The sequence below is a fragment of the Ascaphus truei genome, chromosome 1, assembly GCF_040206685.1.
Source record: "Ascaphus truei isolate aAscTru1 chromosome 1, aAscTru1.hap1, whole genome shotgun sequence".
Taxonomy (NCBI): Eukaryota; Metazoa; Chordata; class Amphibia; order Anura; family Ascaphidae; genus Ascaphus; species Ascaphus truei.
In genome coordinates, this window is record NC_134483.1 from 270,813,380 (window position 1) to 270,830,745 (window position 17,366).

The 17,366-nt window shown below is 39.3% G+C and overlaps 1 protein-coding gene across 6 annotated transcripts in view; it reads right to left on the reverse strand.

Annotated features, from left to right (window-relative positions):
* Positions 1-17,366, reverse strand: part of WRN (WRN RecQ like helicase) — a 156,965-nt gene that overhangs the window by 53,013 nt on the left and 86,586 nt on the right. For all 6 annotated transcript variants that reach the window (XM_075604019.1, XM_075604011.1, XM_075604001.1 and 3 more), the window contains 5 exons: positions 15,430-15,571; positions 8,727-8,897; positions 8,551-8,645; positions 7,790-7,865; positions 7,610-7,686 (listed from right to left, as the gene is read on the reverse strand). In XM_075604019.1, coding sequence (XP_075460134.1) covers positions 7,610-7,686; positions 7,790-7,865; positions 8,551-8,645; positions 8,727-8,897; positions 15,430-15,571 — 561 coding nt within the window. The remainder of the gene's footprint in view (positions 1-7,609; positions 7,687-7,789; positions 7,866-8,550; positions 8,646-8,726; positions 8,898-15,429; positions 15,572-17,366) is intronic.

Below are 17,366 nucleotides of genomic sequence, written 5' to 3' on the forward strand. Positions count from 1 at the left end.
AAGTTTTATTCAGTTTTAGCCGAGTTGTAGTCAATGTGTTTTAACGTTGTGCCTCCTGTGCATTCATCAATATGAAAAGTAGAGTTGATGCATACATGTTAAAGAGCAGAACAAAGCAAAACAGAGGAATAATGAAGCTGGCACAGTAAATAATATATACATGGAAGTCTCAAACTGTGGCCGTAAATCCTTGGTGCGCCCTAAAGGCTTCAGTATCTTCCCCACAGAGCTTACCATCTAATTTTTAGTGTAAAAATTTTTTTTTATCAATAGTGGCGCTCTATTTATAATTAAAACATTGTTAACACAATAGTAACAAATTATAACCAAGGTGAATATAAATGTGGTGATACAAACAAACTGTTTTGATGCAGCTGTGACCCAAAGCAGGATTGCTCTCTCAATCCCAGGTAGGTATGAAGTTTACCGCTAAGTAATGTATATCACTTACGAAATGATTAAAGCAGTAGTTTAGTGGTTAGAGAATTGCCTTTGAAGTGGGTGAACAGTGTTTGAATCCCAGTGTCCGCTTTCCTTTTGAACTTGGGCAAGTCACTTCTGCCTCAGGCACTAAAAATTAGATGAAGAAGTGATGGTCGATGGGAAGCGCAAAACAGAAACAAAAAATATATATCTAATAGTGCAATATAGTTAATTAAAAGTGAAATGAGTCTTCTTTAGGTCTAAAGCTGTTATACTCACAAAAGTGAGAGTCGATCTGTACACGTAACGGTATCTTTAGATATTGCCTCTTTGATTTTAAGGACGGATAAACCAGCTTCAGCAATGATGTAAGTATGGATTCCTTAAATGGTTAAGCACAGACAACCAAACATAGTGCAGACTGTATAAAAACTGTATTAGAATAGTAAGTGAATAACAATACACTCACATGGTTTCAGTAGTTATTAGGCATTTAGATACACAATTTGATCTCGCCTCCGGTTTAGCTGTTTGCTTCTCCTCTGCTCGGCGTGCGTCTCACGGTTGCGTTCCAGCAGATCCGGATGTGACGTCAGCGGGTTTAGGCAGTTCCGGTCGGCGAGACAGCTGTGGATCCTCTCTCAACGTCACTCTACTCGTTTCACCTTACTCGGTTTCATCAGGAGTGCCGATGGTACTAATCTTTAATGGTTATATACCCTAGATTGTCCGATAATTGGTTTAAAGCTAATTGGATGTCTTAAAGTAATATCGCTATATATATATATCTATATATATATCTATATATATATCTATATCTATATATATCTATATATATCTATATATATACTTCAAGTAACTGAAATGTAAGCATATTTTCTCCATAATGCACGTAATGAAGTTAATTAATACCTGCTTACACATAGTCACTATTAAATCTATCTAATATAAAGACATATATTCTCCACAACAGACATGAGGAGTATATGAGATGCTATACATGGTTAAGTGATACATGAACACATTACCTCCATATCAAACATATATGGAGTTCAAAAAATATAAGTTAAGTATTTGTTTGAAACTAAAATTGCACAGTTAAAAACAATTAATATGAATATTAAAAAATATTAAATAAACTATACTAATCGAACTATAAAAAAGAACAAAGACAGAATTTGACATATTTATTCTAAACACATGTTGGGATACTGTTTCTAAAATGATTTGAAATAACTATCTTAAATATAGTGTTTGGAGATCTATTTGAAGATCTATGGGGAGACAAAAAAGTTGTTTGAGTTAGATACACATTACAGAAATGGTTTAATATCAAACTCTAAGTTGAGACCTGAAGGGGAAATCGTTTGGAGTTCGTATATCCAATACGATTCTCTCTTAATAAGAGCAGAATTTCTATTTCCCCCTCTCCAGTGTGGCATTATTTGCTCAATAGCTTTAAAGGTAAGTCCATGAGGGTTTGAATTATGGAATAATAAAAAGTGGTTTGAAACACTATGTGTGACTAATTTCCTTCTTATATTTCCAATGTGCTCTAATATGCGGATTTTCGCTCTAATATGCGGTCATTATTTTCATCTGGAAGGGCACAGTGGATGACCTAAACTTATTCCTTCTGTATCTGGATGAGAATGATTTAAATCTAAAGTTTACATCCAATGTTAGTGAATCTACTGTAAATTTCTTGGATCTTACAATTTACATAGAAAATAATTCCAAAAAAACAAAAAATTATTTTAAAGAAGTGGATGCCAACAATTTTATATTACAGTCCAGCTGCTACCCTAACAAATGGATAGCAAACATTCCATATGATCAATATCGTAGATTAAAACGGAACTGCACTGACAATCTTGTATTCACAAAACAATCCACTACTTTAACTAAGAAATTTACAGATAGAAACTACAAAATCAAAAATGTTAGACAAGCACTAGACAAAATCAATGTAGAGTCTAGAGAATCCATGTTAACTCCTTCCATTAAAAAAGTCCAAAATGCATCTATAAAAGTGCCGTTCATTACACAGTACAATAAAGATGCTAAAAAAATTGGCAAGATTCTTAATGCCCATTGGTCTATACTAAAAAATTATCCGATTTTAGGATCACGCTTGCCAGATAAAGCACAAATGATATTTAAAAAAGCTCCTAACATCAAAAACAAACTGCCACCGAGTGCATTGAGAAAACAACAATCTACTCATGCTACTTGGCTAGACCTTCCAAAGGGCTTTTTCAACTGTAAAAATTGTACAGCTTGTAAATTTAGTTCAACTACAGTAGATAGCTTTGCCTCCAACACTACCCACAAAACGTATCAAATTAAACAACATTTAAACTGCAAATCAAAGTTTGTGGTATATATCTTGGAATGTAATTGCGGGTACCAATATGTGGGAAAAACTATACGTCCCCTGAAAATCCGCGTATTAGAGCACATTGGAAATATAAGAAGGAAATAAGTCACACAGTGTTTCAAACCACTTTTTATTATTCCATAATTCAAACCCTCAAACCCCCTTTAAAGCTATTGAACAAATAATGCCACACTGGAGAGGGGGAAATAGAAATTCTGCTCTTATTAAGAGAGAATCGGATTGGATATACTGTACGAACTCCAAACGATTTCCCCTTCAGGTCTCAACTTAGAGTTTGATATTAAACCATTTCTGTAATGTGTATCTAACTCAAACAACTTTTTTGTCTCCCTATAGATCTTCAAATAGATCTCCAAACACTATATTTAAGATGGTTATTTCAAATCATTTAAGAAATAGTATCCCTAAGATGTGTTTAGAATAAATATGTCAAATTCTGTCTTTGTTCTTTTTTTATAGTTAGATTAGTATAGTTTATTTAATATTTTTAATATTTTTTAATATTCATATTAATTGTTTTTAACTCTGTGCAATTTTAGTTTCAAACAAATACTTAACTTATATTTTTTGAACTCCATACTGTATATGTTTGATATGGAGGTAATGTGTTCATGTATCACTTAACCATGTATAGCATCTCATATACTCCTCATGTCTGATGTGGAGAATATGTCTTTATATTAGATAGTCACTATTAAATCTGTGTGTAAGCAATTAACTTCCTTACGTGCATTATGGAGAAAATATGCTTCCATTTCAGTTACTTGAAGTATATATAGCGATATTACTTTAAGACATCCAATTAGCTTTAAACCAATTAACGGACAATCTAGGGTATATAACCATTAAAGATTAGTACCATCGGGACTCCTGATGAAACCGAGTAAGGTGAAACGCGTAGAGTGACGTTGAGAGAGGATCTGCAGCTGTCTCGCCGACCGGAACTGCTGGAACGCAACCGTGAGACGCACGCCGAGCAGAGGAGAAGCAAACAGCTAAACCGGAGGCGGGATCAAATTGTGTATCTAAATGCCTAATAACTACTGAAACCATGTGAGTGTATTGTTATTCACTTACTATTCTAATACAGTTTTTATACAGTCTGCACTATGTTTGGTTGTCTGTGCTTAACCATTTAAGGAATCCATACTTACACCATTGCTGAAGCTGGTTTATCCGTCCTTAAAATCAAAGAGGCAATATCTAAAGATACCGTTACGTGTACAGATCGACTCTCACTTTTGTGAGTATAACAGCTTTAGACCTAAAGAAGACTCATTTCACTTTTAATTAACTATATTGCACTATTAGATATATATTTTTTGTTTCCACATGTTTTGCGCTTCCCATCGACCATCACTTCTTCATCTAATTTTTAGTGCCTGAGGCAGAAGTGACTTGCCCAAGTTCAAAAGGAAAGCGGACACTGGGATTCAAACACTGTTCACCCACTTCAAAGGTAATTCTCTAACCACTAAACAACTGCTTTAATCATTTCGTAAGTGATATACATTACTTAGCGGTAAACAAAAATGTGCTTGGGAGGGGGGGGGGGGACTACTTTTCCAGTGACACTGCAATTTATCTGTATTGAAAATAAATTTGCATCTATTAAGAAAAGTTATTTTTCTGAATGTGGTGTATCTCACCTAAGATCATCTCTCCTTAAACTATGCAACAATGGCCTAGATGTACTGAAGGTTAATATTGCGGTGTTAATTTTTTTTTATATATTTACTGTATTTACTAAGAATCAAATATTCAGAAGTGTGTTGAAATATTGTCTCATTAGCATACACTAGAAAAGCGGTATTTCTGTGTTAAACACCGCTAGAGAGATAGCAATATACACTATTCTAAGCTCCTTACGGTGACAGGAGAAACAACTGTATGTTGTTATGGGAAAGAGACGTGGGTTCCGAAGTCTCGTCGGAAGATTGGAAGGATATCTGGAAGACGGACCCTCGCTCATCGATATGCACAACAATTAAGGAAAACCGATACAAAATCCTTATGGGATGGTATCTGACCCCAGATAGAAAAGCCCAAATGTATAGGGGATCAAGCGCTCAGTGCTAGAGAAGATGAGGTCATAAAGGAACCCTATCACATATATTTTGGTAATGCCCACTGATTGGATTATTTTGGGATAAAATAAGAGATCAGATTAAACAAGCGGTCAAAATTGATATCCCAAGGGATCCTCTGATAATACTTAGTAAGCCCATCCCAGATGTCCTCTGTAGTATCATTAAGCTGATTGATCATTTGCTGACAGCAGCACGCTGTGCTATTGCCCATCATTGGAAGCAAATTCCGCCTCCTCCACTTCATCTAAAGACAAAGTGAGACATGTAATGAGATGGAAAAGCTGACAGCAATTCTAGACAATTCTTTGCCAAGATTTCTAAAAATATGGCTTCCCTGGATAGCGATGTTCCCTGATGAACATCCAGCAGAACAGCAGTTGGGTATCTAAAAGAGGGGAGATATAGAAAGGCTTCCCAATTTAATTGGGAGCCTAATGGTTGTTGCCCTGTTATTTACAAGTCCGTATCCGACCAATATAAACCCTTTTTTGTTGAAATAATTGAATGACTGCAAAACTTGTTTCTCTGTTTACCCCCCTCCCCTCCCTGCCTTCACTTTTTTATATTTTTGTACCCTTACCCATTTCTCCTTTTCCAAAAAATAAAAACAGTTTTGAGAAGAAAAACACAAAAAAATGCTATAGATACAAATAAGTATTAACTCAAAAGTCTGCATTAGTGTGTGTGTGTGTGTGTGTGTGTGTGTCTTTAATATCATAGGGTTATGTAACAGGCCTTTTAACAAAACCCTATGACAGGAAATTATTTAACCGCTTTGATGCCTGAGGATACTAATATATTGTAAAGCAATGTCTTCAAGCACCAAGGGGGGTTCACATACAACAAACACCCAATAAATAAAACACAACATCCATATGTGCAAATATTAACCCCCTTAGTACCCAATTAGTCATAGTTTGACCATGACTAGCTTACCCCTTGGGTTTCTAGGGGTTTGTTAATGTTAATAAGTTCAACATTGTTCATATGAAGTATTTTGATCATCCATTCTAATTTGACTAGTCTTCTCTTGTCCATGTCTATAGTGACCATAATATACATAGGAAAACCGGCCTAACATTACATTTAACCCACACATCGCTGCAATAAAATTAGTCATCACTGCGTTATATAAATGGTAAACTTTTCATAAATATGGCGGTACAAAATGTATTTATTTTTTGGACCAGTAACGCACAGCAATGTCAGTATTGAAATGTAGTGAATCTAAGGAAATGTCTTAACTACGACATTCCTTTCACCTACTACATCCCCAAGGATCCATGTGTACTATGTACAGATGTGTACTATGTACAGATGTAGCCAACGTTAATGCAAACGGTTAATGCGATGCGTTGCATTAATACTGGTGCGTTATCCATCAGTAGTGCTACTGAAAACAATGGTAAGGAGATAATACACGTGAACGTGCTTTTTGGTGTGTTAACGAGGGTAACAACATCTCCTACATCTGTATCTGAGATCTTTCTCTGTGAATGCCAATCTATACACCTTAATCTTTTCTCTCTCTTCTCCCCCCTACCCTGCCACCCTTTCAGGAACAGCCAGGTTAGAGAATGTTTAAAGCAGCAGTGCCTGCATACAGAAAAGTGTTTAGGTTTCTACTGACTACTTTTTTAAAATTATTTATGATTTCTAAAATTATCTCTTATTTTCCATTTTAAGCTTAAATGGTTGCAGAAATATGTGATGTAACACTTCTGTTAGGAATTCTAACAAGAACTAAAATGCAGAATACAGATGGAACTTTTGGTTCGAACACTCTCTTTGCGAGTCACGTATGGCATCCTCTCCCGAGCCGCAGTATGCTAGCAAAGAGGCTATTGGCCCATCAGGATTAACACAGTCCATAAACCAATTGATTGGGACAGTGGTACACCATGCCCATAAAGAGATTAAAGTGGTTATTTTAATAACATTATTGTAGCAGGGGGTCTCCGGAGCTGAATCGCATTAATTTCAGCACTGTGGACCCCCTGCTTCCCGAGATACAGGCCCTGGTATGGGGTGTCAGTATCTCCTTGCTTTGTTTAAATCTCCCAGTCACATGGGCCGTGACGTAAACTTGGCAGGGATACCGGCACCCCATGTTAGAGGCACGCAGGTAGTGACTGATTCAGTCTCACTTTTCGTGCACGTCTCTTAGACAGGTGCAGCCCAGTAGGATTCACACAGCGTGAGTTCCATTTAAACGCAGGGACCCCCGCTGTGTGAATCCGATGGACCAGTACAGCCTGCTATGGACTGTACTGCGGAGCGTCCCTGATGTGCTCTAGAATTTCCCGCGAACGCTGGGCCATAAGGAAAGGTTACATCTGTGCAATGTTTAAAAATTAAAAAAAATGGTAACGTTTGTTTCTTTGGAGGGCTGCACCATTAGCTGTGCTTTTTGAAATAGTGAACACTCGTGTTTAATGTGTAGGTGTATCGCCACTGTTTCTTTAACAAATACTCTTTTTTTTCCTTGGGAAGTGTTCGACTATTCTGCATAAAATAAGCTTAAAGATGATTGCAAGTCGTGATCAGATTTTTAATATAAAAATAAATAAAAAATAAAAAAACTTTATCCCTCAACTGAAATCACTGCAAATAAAATGTTTACCCCTGCATCAACATGCTGTTCTCCTGGAAAAAGTTCAGCACAATGCTTTGAGGCAAGTTTGAAATTCTGTACCTGCTCGTGGAGACTTCTGTAGTTTTGGAAATTTTGTCAGCTTCTTGATATGAAAACGTGTCCCTCAAAGAAGTTTTCTGTCCGTACACAAAAACAATCGCAAGGTCACTAATAGAAATGAGCTCACTGGTAGTTACATGAACCAATCATTATGTATAAAGCCACAAACAAGACACCAACCTGAATGTCTGGTATAAGTTTGCTGGATCTGACATTTGGAGAAGGTTGTCCATCCCCAAGAGAAGGAGCCCGCAAACTACTCAAGGCGGCAAAAGATAGCAAAAACAAATGATTACAAAGACACACACAGCTACATCGGATTAATACCACATGATTTAGCTCCCTAGTAGTTCCAGACTCTCAGAAAAATCGTGTGTTCATTACTATTAATTTCTTTACATATCAAATTTTTTTTTTTTTTTTTTTTTACCCAAATGACTGACGTTATTGTGAAATTATACAGGAGCATTGTATTTTAGAGAAGCTGTTTTCTTTTGTGGGGATTCTGACACCATTGTACTTTTCTAAAACCATCTACTATGTGTCATTTAGAACAGGAGTCACAATATGGGAGGCTACCAAGCCCATGAATGGATTGATGGATGGATGAATGAATGAATGAATATATATTATGCGTAACATAGAATATATATACTGTTTATTTATACACATATTGCTTGAAGTTTGTGGGACAATGAACAAATTGGTAGTGCAGGGGCTTACTGACGGGGTAGACAGTTTAATAGGTTTTAGCCAAAATATGTAACCAAATAACCCTTATTTACTATAGAGACATCAATAATTAAATACGTATTTAATAATTAGTTGGCCATATTTGATATGCATTGAAATTTTTTGGTTTTCTATACATAAATATAAACATATCTATAATTTACGGAATGGAGTCAGAGTGACCGATTCATGTCTTTGGACAATGGTACCTTGGAAAAGTTTTTCGTGGACACAACTCGTCATTTGGCTGCAGTAGAAGAGTCCGGCATGATTCATCACTTGCCTTACTAACCCACTTTCTGGCCTATGGAGAAAGGAAACATTAAAGCTTGAGCAATCACACAACAGCAAATAGCACACTATTTTGTGGCACAACCGATATTACCTTAGCAGTAAGGCCACAAGTGGTTGCAAATTTATTACGGCCAGAAGACTCACTGAGGAAGCCCTCAGTGATAAGCTGACGTGCTAGTGCCTTCCAGAAGACCTCTGTCTGATCTTTCCCCTTGCTGAAGAGAGGGTGGCAGCGATATCTATCCGGCAGGCGCTGGGAATTCTACAAAGGATTCAAAGCAAAAATGTAAACAGAAAAATTCACATACTTTGTTAACTTAGCCTTTTAAAGCAACCCATTTCTTTAAAACGACCAAGGCATAGATTCACTGAAATGAAAACAAAAACATTAATGTTCAAATGAACAATAGTTAATGGCTTTCTGACTCAAATGGATCTACCGCTAGATGTTCTGATCATTCCTAAATGTGAATATTTCACCCGAGAAAGGTGGTTTCCCGAAACGTTATGCGTTTTAACTTTGTTAATAAAGCAATTATTATTATAATGTCTTGTGATGAGACCTATTATGAATAGTGTGGCAATAAAAGACCTTTTCCCCAGTATCCCTACCTATGGCAGCAGCGGGATCCCAGCCATTCTTCAAAGCCAGCACCAAGATATAGCTGAACCCCGTTATGACGCGGTGCTCGGGGTCCACATAAGGAGACCACGTTATATCTGGGATCGTGAAATGGCCACAGAGTGAGGACTTACTCGGCATCTGCAGCTCTCTCCACTCTCCCTGTGTCCACGTGCATGGCGCACATCTCCAAGTTTTTTTTTTTTTTTAAATAACATTCAATGCTTTATTGCTAACGGACGGACGGACGGACGGACGGACGGACGGACAGACGGACGGACAGACGGACACACACACACACACACACGTCAATGGACTCTTATCAAATTAAAATTCTAGTACACATTTCTGAAAGGCAGAACAAGTTAAGTTTGATAATAGAGTCCAATGACAGCACACCAATCCTGTGGTGCAGTGGTAGAGAATCCCTAACAATGTATGAAGGGTCATGGTTTCGATTCTATGCTAAAATTATTAGTGTAGGGATGTGTGTCCGTTAGCAATAAAGCATTGAATGTTTAAAAAAAAAAAAAACCTTGGAGATGTGCGCCGCTTATGTAGCCTGATGAAGCAGGGAGAGAGGAGAGAGCTCCAGACGCCGGGTAAGTCCTCGCATGGCGGCCACTTCCCACATTCAAGTGTCAGGTGGGAGCAGAGATAGAAATCAATTCTCACATTCACCCCCCTTAAGGAATGCATAAACACAGAAGGCCCCAGATGCGTATGTAGGGGAAATGTTACGGAGTTTGCATAATGATTTTTGGCTGATTTTCTCATATTCGTTTGTTTTTCTTATATAATTTCAGTTATTTTCTATGACATACAAGTCACCCCATAAAGGGGGTGTGAGCTTTAGTACTAGGGTATAAATATATTGTATGTCGTATATCTGGCAGACAGCTTTGGACTGGAACCAGATGATCCCTTAGCATCAGCACCAGAGGACACTGTCTTGTGAAAAAAAAACAAAAAACAAAAAAAAACAATTACAAATGTTTTCCACCAGGAAGTGCTGTAAAGGTCTTTATCAAAATACAGTCATAAGATTTATTTCTTTTTCCTTGCAGAAAACAAAGGAGTGTGTGGACTATAAAATCATTGTTTCCTCAAAACACAAAAAAGAAATAACTTGGGAGCTTGTTTTTGTGTGTGGCCTATTAATGTGTAATCTGCATGTATATAGGTTGTTTCTCTAAACTACGCGAGAGTGAGAAATATTGTGGGTCTAAATATAAATCTTGCAACTGAATAATAATTACTTGAAACATAACATATCTTGATAAATGTCAATTACAGAAAGAGCTGAAAATAACAAATCCATAACCAATGCTGCCTTGGGCGACTAAGGCCCGACACAGAATCAGTTCACTAACATCTCATTAAATGTGATCAGGCCAGACACACCACTTATTTTCTTCACCATGGAGGGCTCTTTATCTTTCAACATAACAAAAGCAGTACAAAATTGCATCAAAAGCAACATCCTAACGCGAAAGTTCCCAGGAGGACTTCAGAATAATAGACTGACTCATAATAATCAAATAGATGAAACCCGATCCCCTCCTGTGGTCTATTTGAGGCCTGCCTAGAAGCCCATCTGTACCTAATTATCAAAGGGGTGGGAAGGGAGGAAAAAAGGAACAGATGGATCTAAAAAATAAAAATATGACGAATATTCATTATTGTGAAAAGAAGGTATGTATGTATGTATGTATGCAGGCAGGCACACACACACTTGATCACAGGCTGACAGCTACATTTTAGCCCAGGGGGCAAGAGAAACCAAACCAACCACACACGGAGAGTGCTGCATTTCCCATTAGGCCCGATAGACCCATAAATCTGGTGCCTAAAAGTAGAGGGGTTACATTGAAGGCGCTGCTGATATTATTTTGATTAAACTGGTGTTATACACACACAATATGTTCTCCATCTGTACGGTCAGACATTGCTACAGGAGTAGCTAGAACATTTGCCCTATAGTGCCCCCCTGCAGCATGTTTTTTCTACCTCACCATGAGTTCAGCCATTTTGAGTTAATGGTGTGCGCGGGACGGCCTGGGTTGTGATAAAGCATTAATCCGAAACAGTCCAAGATACAACCGATAATGTGAGTTTCAATGAGGTACTCAGGGCGGGCCCCTCCAGGGGAAAATGTTGTGCTACAATACTAAGGCTGCATATATATTGTCTGTGTGTGATGAAGATATTGACCTTGCTAAAGTACCTGATAGTATTGCAGGGGGGACAATTAGATGTGGGATATCACGGAGGGGTGAAAACCTGCCGCTGGCCCTAGCTATGCTGCTAACCACACGATAGTAGACAAAGTCAGAGAATTCATCACTAGAGAAAGGGCTATCCCGGAAAAATTACGTAATTCAGGAATTTCGGAAGTACCTACTTCCTCTATGGGCAATGCCCCAGCTTCCTGGGAGGCTGTTATCACTGCCATGGGACAGTTAGTGGACAAATCCATGCACTCCAGATGGGAGGGGGGGGGGGCGGAAATAATTTAGGAGATTACCAATCTTCTCAGGTGTACGTCAGAACGATTTTGTATGTTGGATATTTGAAAACACATTTGGTTCCACCGTGAAGGGGGAAGAATTGCATTTCAGATTCAGTGGAACGCATTAGAAAGAGATGAGAAACTATCAGAGTTCTTACATAGACTGGAGGTGGCTTTGCTGAGAGTAGTGAGGAATAAGGGTATCACCCCATATCATGCCCGAGTAGAACAATTGATCTGGGAGTACCATCCGGAGATGTAATGACCTGCGACTCCGACAGCGGAAAGAATCTCCACCCAAAGTTCTTAAAGCTACTACGAGGAATAAGGGATGAGGAAGAACAGAAGGCACTCTGCCCAGCTCCGGGATAATCCGCTAAGAGCATGGAGGCCAATAGTCAATGGGAATTAGAAGATAGCGCTGCCTGTGTCGCACCTGCCAAGGATGGACGACCATGAGTTATGAACCCCGAGAGGCCACGGTAGGAGCGGTCGGAAACAATCAGAATTGATGATCGCCATTCGATTTGGATAAGTGTCTAATGTTAACCATTTAGGGGTTGCCTCGGTTAAGCCATCAGGATCTCATGCAAGCACAAGAGACAGACTGCGGATTGAAGAAAGTATGGTCATCCTTGAGAAACCAGATACTGGCCAGGACGGTCACTGGGATACACGGCCTAATCTAAGGATCAAGATTGGGGTAATGTTCAGAGTCGCCAAGAAATCCCAACACACAGTGCCTAAACAATTGGTACTCCCCCAAAAGTATAGGCAGGTGGTACTCTATTCTCTCCATGACAAATCATGGATATATGGGCACTGACAAGACGTTGGGTTTAATGAAAGACTGGTTCTATTGGCCCCGAATGGGTTGGGACGTTGAAGATTATGGCATCAACTGTGGGAGGTGCGTGACATAGAAAGATACTGTCTACAAGACCAGCATCATTGGCAAATATCACCAGTAGTGGACCACTGAACTTGGTCTGCATGGATTTTCTGTCAGAGCTGGACAGAAAGAACACTAGGAATATCCCAGTAGACAAGGACCACTTCACCAGGTATGCTCAAGCAGTGCCGACAAAGGGCCAGCGAGGTACTACTGTCACCAAGGTGTTGTGGGACAAATACTTTGTATATTATGGACAGCTAGGATACATTCCGATCAAAGCACTACTACGCCTCAGGGGAATAAAAAAAAGTCCAGAACAAAGCTCTACCACCCCCGCAGGGAGATCTTCAACCAGAGAGGTTTAATAGAACCCTATTGAACATGATGAGAATCCTGAATACCAAAGGGAAAGAACAATGGAGCCAAGCATGTGCATCACCTGGTCCATGCATATAACTGCACCGGAATGACTCTACAGGGTATTCACCATACTAGTTGATGTTTAGATGGGAAACAGATTACCAATTGATCTGTTTTGGAGTGCGGGAGATGGCACTAGCGCAGCATAGGAACAAAGTAGAAGACCATATCATCTACTAAATTCACATTTAGGAAAATCACGCGCACACACACACGCAGACACACACACCCCAGAGAGGAGCCAGCCCAGGAAAGGAGGAGCTGCTGGCTGGAATCTTCAGTGCGCGCACACAGCTTCTCTCCTCTGCCACCGGCCCAATTTTTTTTAAAAATCTGACAGGAGGGGCAATTTCCACCCTGCCCCCCAGGCCAGTCCACCCCGGTTAATGATAAACCCGAGGGGCTTTTACATTCCCCATAGTTCATTGAACCACACACACTGTTAATGTAAAAGCCCCTAGGGTTCAACATTAAATGTCTGTATTTGACAACACAAAACGTTATGTCAAATGCTTAGTCTGAACATTTGTATGGACGTCCTCCATTAACCCTTCGAGTGCCATGGCCCCTCCACCACAGTGCAGTCCTGTGACGACCATTTTAGAGGAAACGGAGGAGAATCTATTTCCTTGCTGGCAAGATCAGGTCCTTCACTAGATAGGAACGCAGGACGCGATCTAAGCTATTAAAAAAATAAAAATAAAACCCTCACACTGGGCATGATGTAGCCACATCATGGGACCCCCGTAGTACCAGTCCCCATGACATAGTGACAACGTCCTGGGGCGCCCAAAGGGTTAAAGAATTTAGTAACACCCGTGAGACGATAGATCATTTAATAAGAGAAAGTTATGTTTTTTTGTCGTGTTTAAGAAAGATAAAAAATTATATTTAAAACATTGCTTTTACAAAATGAAACAATCTAGTGGGCTGTGGAAACAATGTCCATTAACTATTTAACATGACCTTAACCTGCAGTAGGTTAACATTAAGGCCTGGGACATAGTAGGGTGAGCCTTGCTGAGCCTTGCTGAGCCGTGCTGAGCAGATACACTTACCCCCTTGCATCTATCAGCGCGGCTTTAGCAGCCGCTTCCGCACGCGTGCGGAGGCTCAGGTATTTTGGAGAGACAGGCAAATTTAAAATTTGCCGCTCAGTGAAGCGAAGAAGCAGAGAAGCGGTCACGTGACCGCTCACATTCAATGGGAGCGAGGGACTAACCCTGCCTCCCGCCCCGCCTCCGATCCACCTTCCGACACGCCTCTGCCCCACCTATGCACCGCCCCCAAAGCGCGCTCACTGCCTCGCCTTCCAGGACACAAAAAACTCCAGTTTGAGCAGGCGAGGCAGAGCAGGAGAACTGATCAGCACGGCCCAAGGCACCATGCCTGAGGCCTTAATAGTAACACTATTCACTAAACAAAATAATGTAACCAGCAGCCTGGTTTTACTCTCCCATAAATAGCCCAGAATTAGAAATCACAGAGGCTAGTAAAAAAAAGGATATGTAAGTGACTCGTAATCATAAACATACACTATTCATTAATCCCTGTTCAGATTACCGCTGCAAAATAACATTACATTATTTACCAAACTGTGGCATTAGGCATGAATGATGAGAAAGTGAATACATACCATAGCAGATAAAAGTTAAATAAAACTTGTATTCACTTTTTTAATATAGTAACCCCTGCAACGCCCAAGTGGCCAGCTAGCCATGGCAAGTAAAAAAAGGCAGATGTCAAGTTATTTTAAAATAACAACCGTTCCAGTTTTAGTTAATGCAACGTTACTGGCCCTGATTTAACGGAGTCTGGGCCTTCGTCCTTACTTCCTTCCCAAAATCTCAATTACTTCTACATCAAAATAGTTTTTATTTCTCATTTATGAGTTGATATGATTAATGCAGCTGCCGAATGAACGAGCAGCAGCCAGATTACCCAATCTGGCATTTTCAGGGACATATCTGTAAATCTTAAATGAAATGTTGCAACTCCTATTTTTCCACTGCTTTCTGTGTTCCTACATCCTGTATGTAAAAAGGATACATACTAAAAAAATATTATATACATCAAGGGTCAACAAAAACAGTGGATCTCATGATCTGCATGATTTATTAGAAGACATGTATTTACCAGACAGTCTCACAGAAAGCAACCTTTGATATAGATATATTGGCGCACGAAGAGTTGCCTAAAGCTTGTTTTGTGGATCACATCTAAAAGGACTGGGGTTCAACAGGACCACAGTATGTATGAGAGCCATGTCAGTAGAAGATAAAGATGAATAAGTAGCAGAGAACAGCACTAATAGGTATCTGCTTCACAGATGCACATATACTTACTGATCCACGGAGAAACAAAACTGGGACGCCAGTCCCAAACTTTTCCCCCAAGGCTTCCACTGCTGACATGAGCTGGTAGGCTTGCCGTCCAAAGTCCTGCAGGCTGTCCTCTGCATCATTGATTGCGATGTTATGTATTAGTCTACAAAATATGGATATAGAGAGTGTATTTAACAAACAAACTACAGAGAAATAAAGACGGAGCGCCCCTATTGATTTAGGTTTTCTGTTCCTCTGTCTGTCCCTTTCTCGGTGTCATATGGGAATTGGACTCTGGCTCTGGTGGTACTACAGTGCAAATGAAGGGATGGAATGGAACCAAGCCGACTAATTTTGAAACCGAAATTGTCTGAAATGCTCACTAATGTAGTTTTAACATCAGAGCACAAACAAATTCAAAATTGTGGTTGCAGCATGCAATTGAAGTACGACCAATTAAAGGATCAACAAACTAACATTTACAAAATTAGCCATTAGTGTTCCTCAACTATTGATAACCTCTAACAACTTGTCCTCTTGCCTCATATAGGCACGTTTCATTTTTTTTTTTTGGAACAAATTAGAATCAAGACCTTAATTCAGGATAACAAAACAGGAACAAAAGAATACAGAAGTACAGGTCAAGTGAAAACTCATAATAAATTAAACATTATTTCTATATTAAGCATTAATTTTTTTGTTGCATTGACATTTAAAACATCTACAAAGGTAGAGATTCAGGAAACACAAGCAGCCTCCTTAAGTACTGGACATGTGGATACAAAAATGTTTTCTTTGTCCATTGTGATGAAAAGGGTGAATTTGTCTTTCTAAAATGTTGGGATTTTTCTACGGAATTTCACTCCCCCTTTAAAAAAAAGGCAGATTACAGAGCCTATTCCTAAGAATAGTGTCAAATTCATTGTGGCTTTAACTGTACAGCTATTTTTTGTCAACACAACCAATGACGCTGATTTTGCTGATGAAGGATGCTCCACATACAAAATGAGCCGGTATATTATTCCTGGAAGAGCCCCAAGAATGCTAAATCTTTTATCCCGCCTCTTTCTTTGCTGCAATTATCCACGTTTACACTGCGGTAACTGAGGCCACGGCAATCACTGAAAAATTACGATCCTGCTACAAACTTATGAAGTGGTGCGTCTTTCATTCATGACACACTCCTATATACACAATGAGAAACTAAAGCATAATGTTAAACTAATGTTTACACCAGTTGTTATAGGTCACTAGGTAACACAGAGAGAATACATTTAAAAATAAATAGCTAGGATTCTAACATATTAAGAGATACAGCATTGATGGCAGTCATTTGATAGCAAATTTTAAGTTTTCCAAAAATTCAGTTTTACCAATTATATAGAACTTCTTTAGTGCGACCATCTTAACTTAGCCCGGCTGATCACTGTATTAACCCTTTGAGTGCCCGAGGGGCCATGGCTCACCGGCACATCTCAATCATGTTAGTCATTGATCCCGGAAACAGAAAGTCGTCCTTCCCTCCATGTCACACAGAACACAATCTCCCCTAGAAAGAGAGCTAACAGAGGCCCCAGGAGTGCCAGACCCCGTGATGTAGTGGGGAACTCAAAAGGTTAAATACTCTAGACTGTTGTGAAATGCATACTCTATAAAATTGTTCAGAACTTGTGACGGTAGGGGTAGCCGTGGCCTTCATAATAAAGGCCAGCTGCCCCTGAAAACCGTGTGTAATGGGCCAAGAGTGTTAGCTCTTGGGACCAGTAATGTATATTGATGTATTCCCCTGTATGTATGTCCCCCTCCAACTGTCCCCTGTGAGTGTATATTCTAGTGGATGTCTTGTGTGGTTAGGGTCCCTGATAGGTAGGGTGACCAGATTTTCAAAATGAAAAACCGGGCCACTTAAAAAAAAATTTTTTATAAAACAATGTACATCACGCCGCCCGTTGCAATGA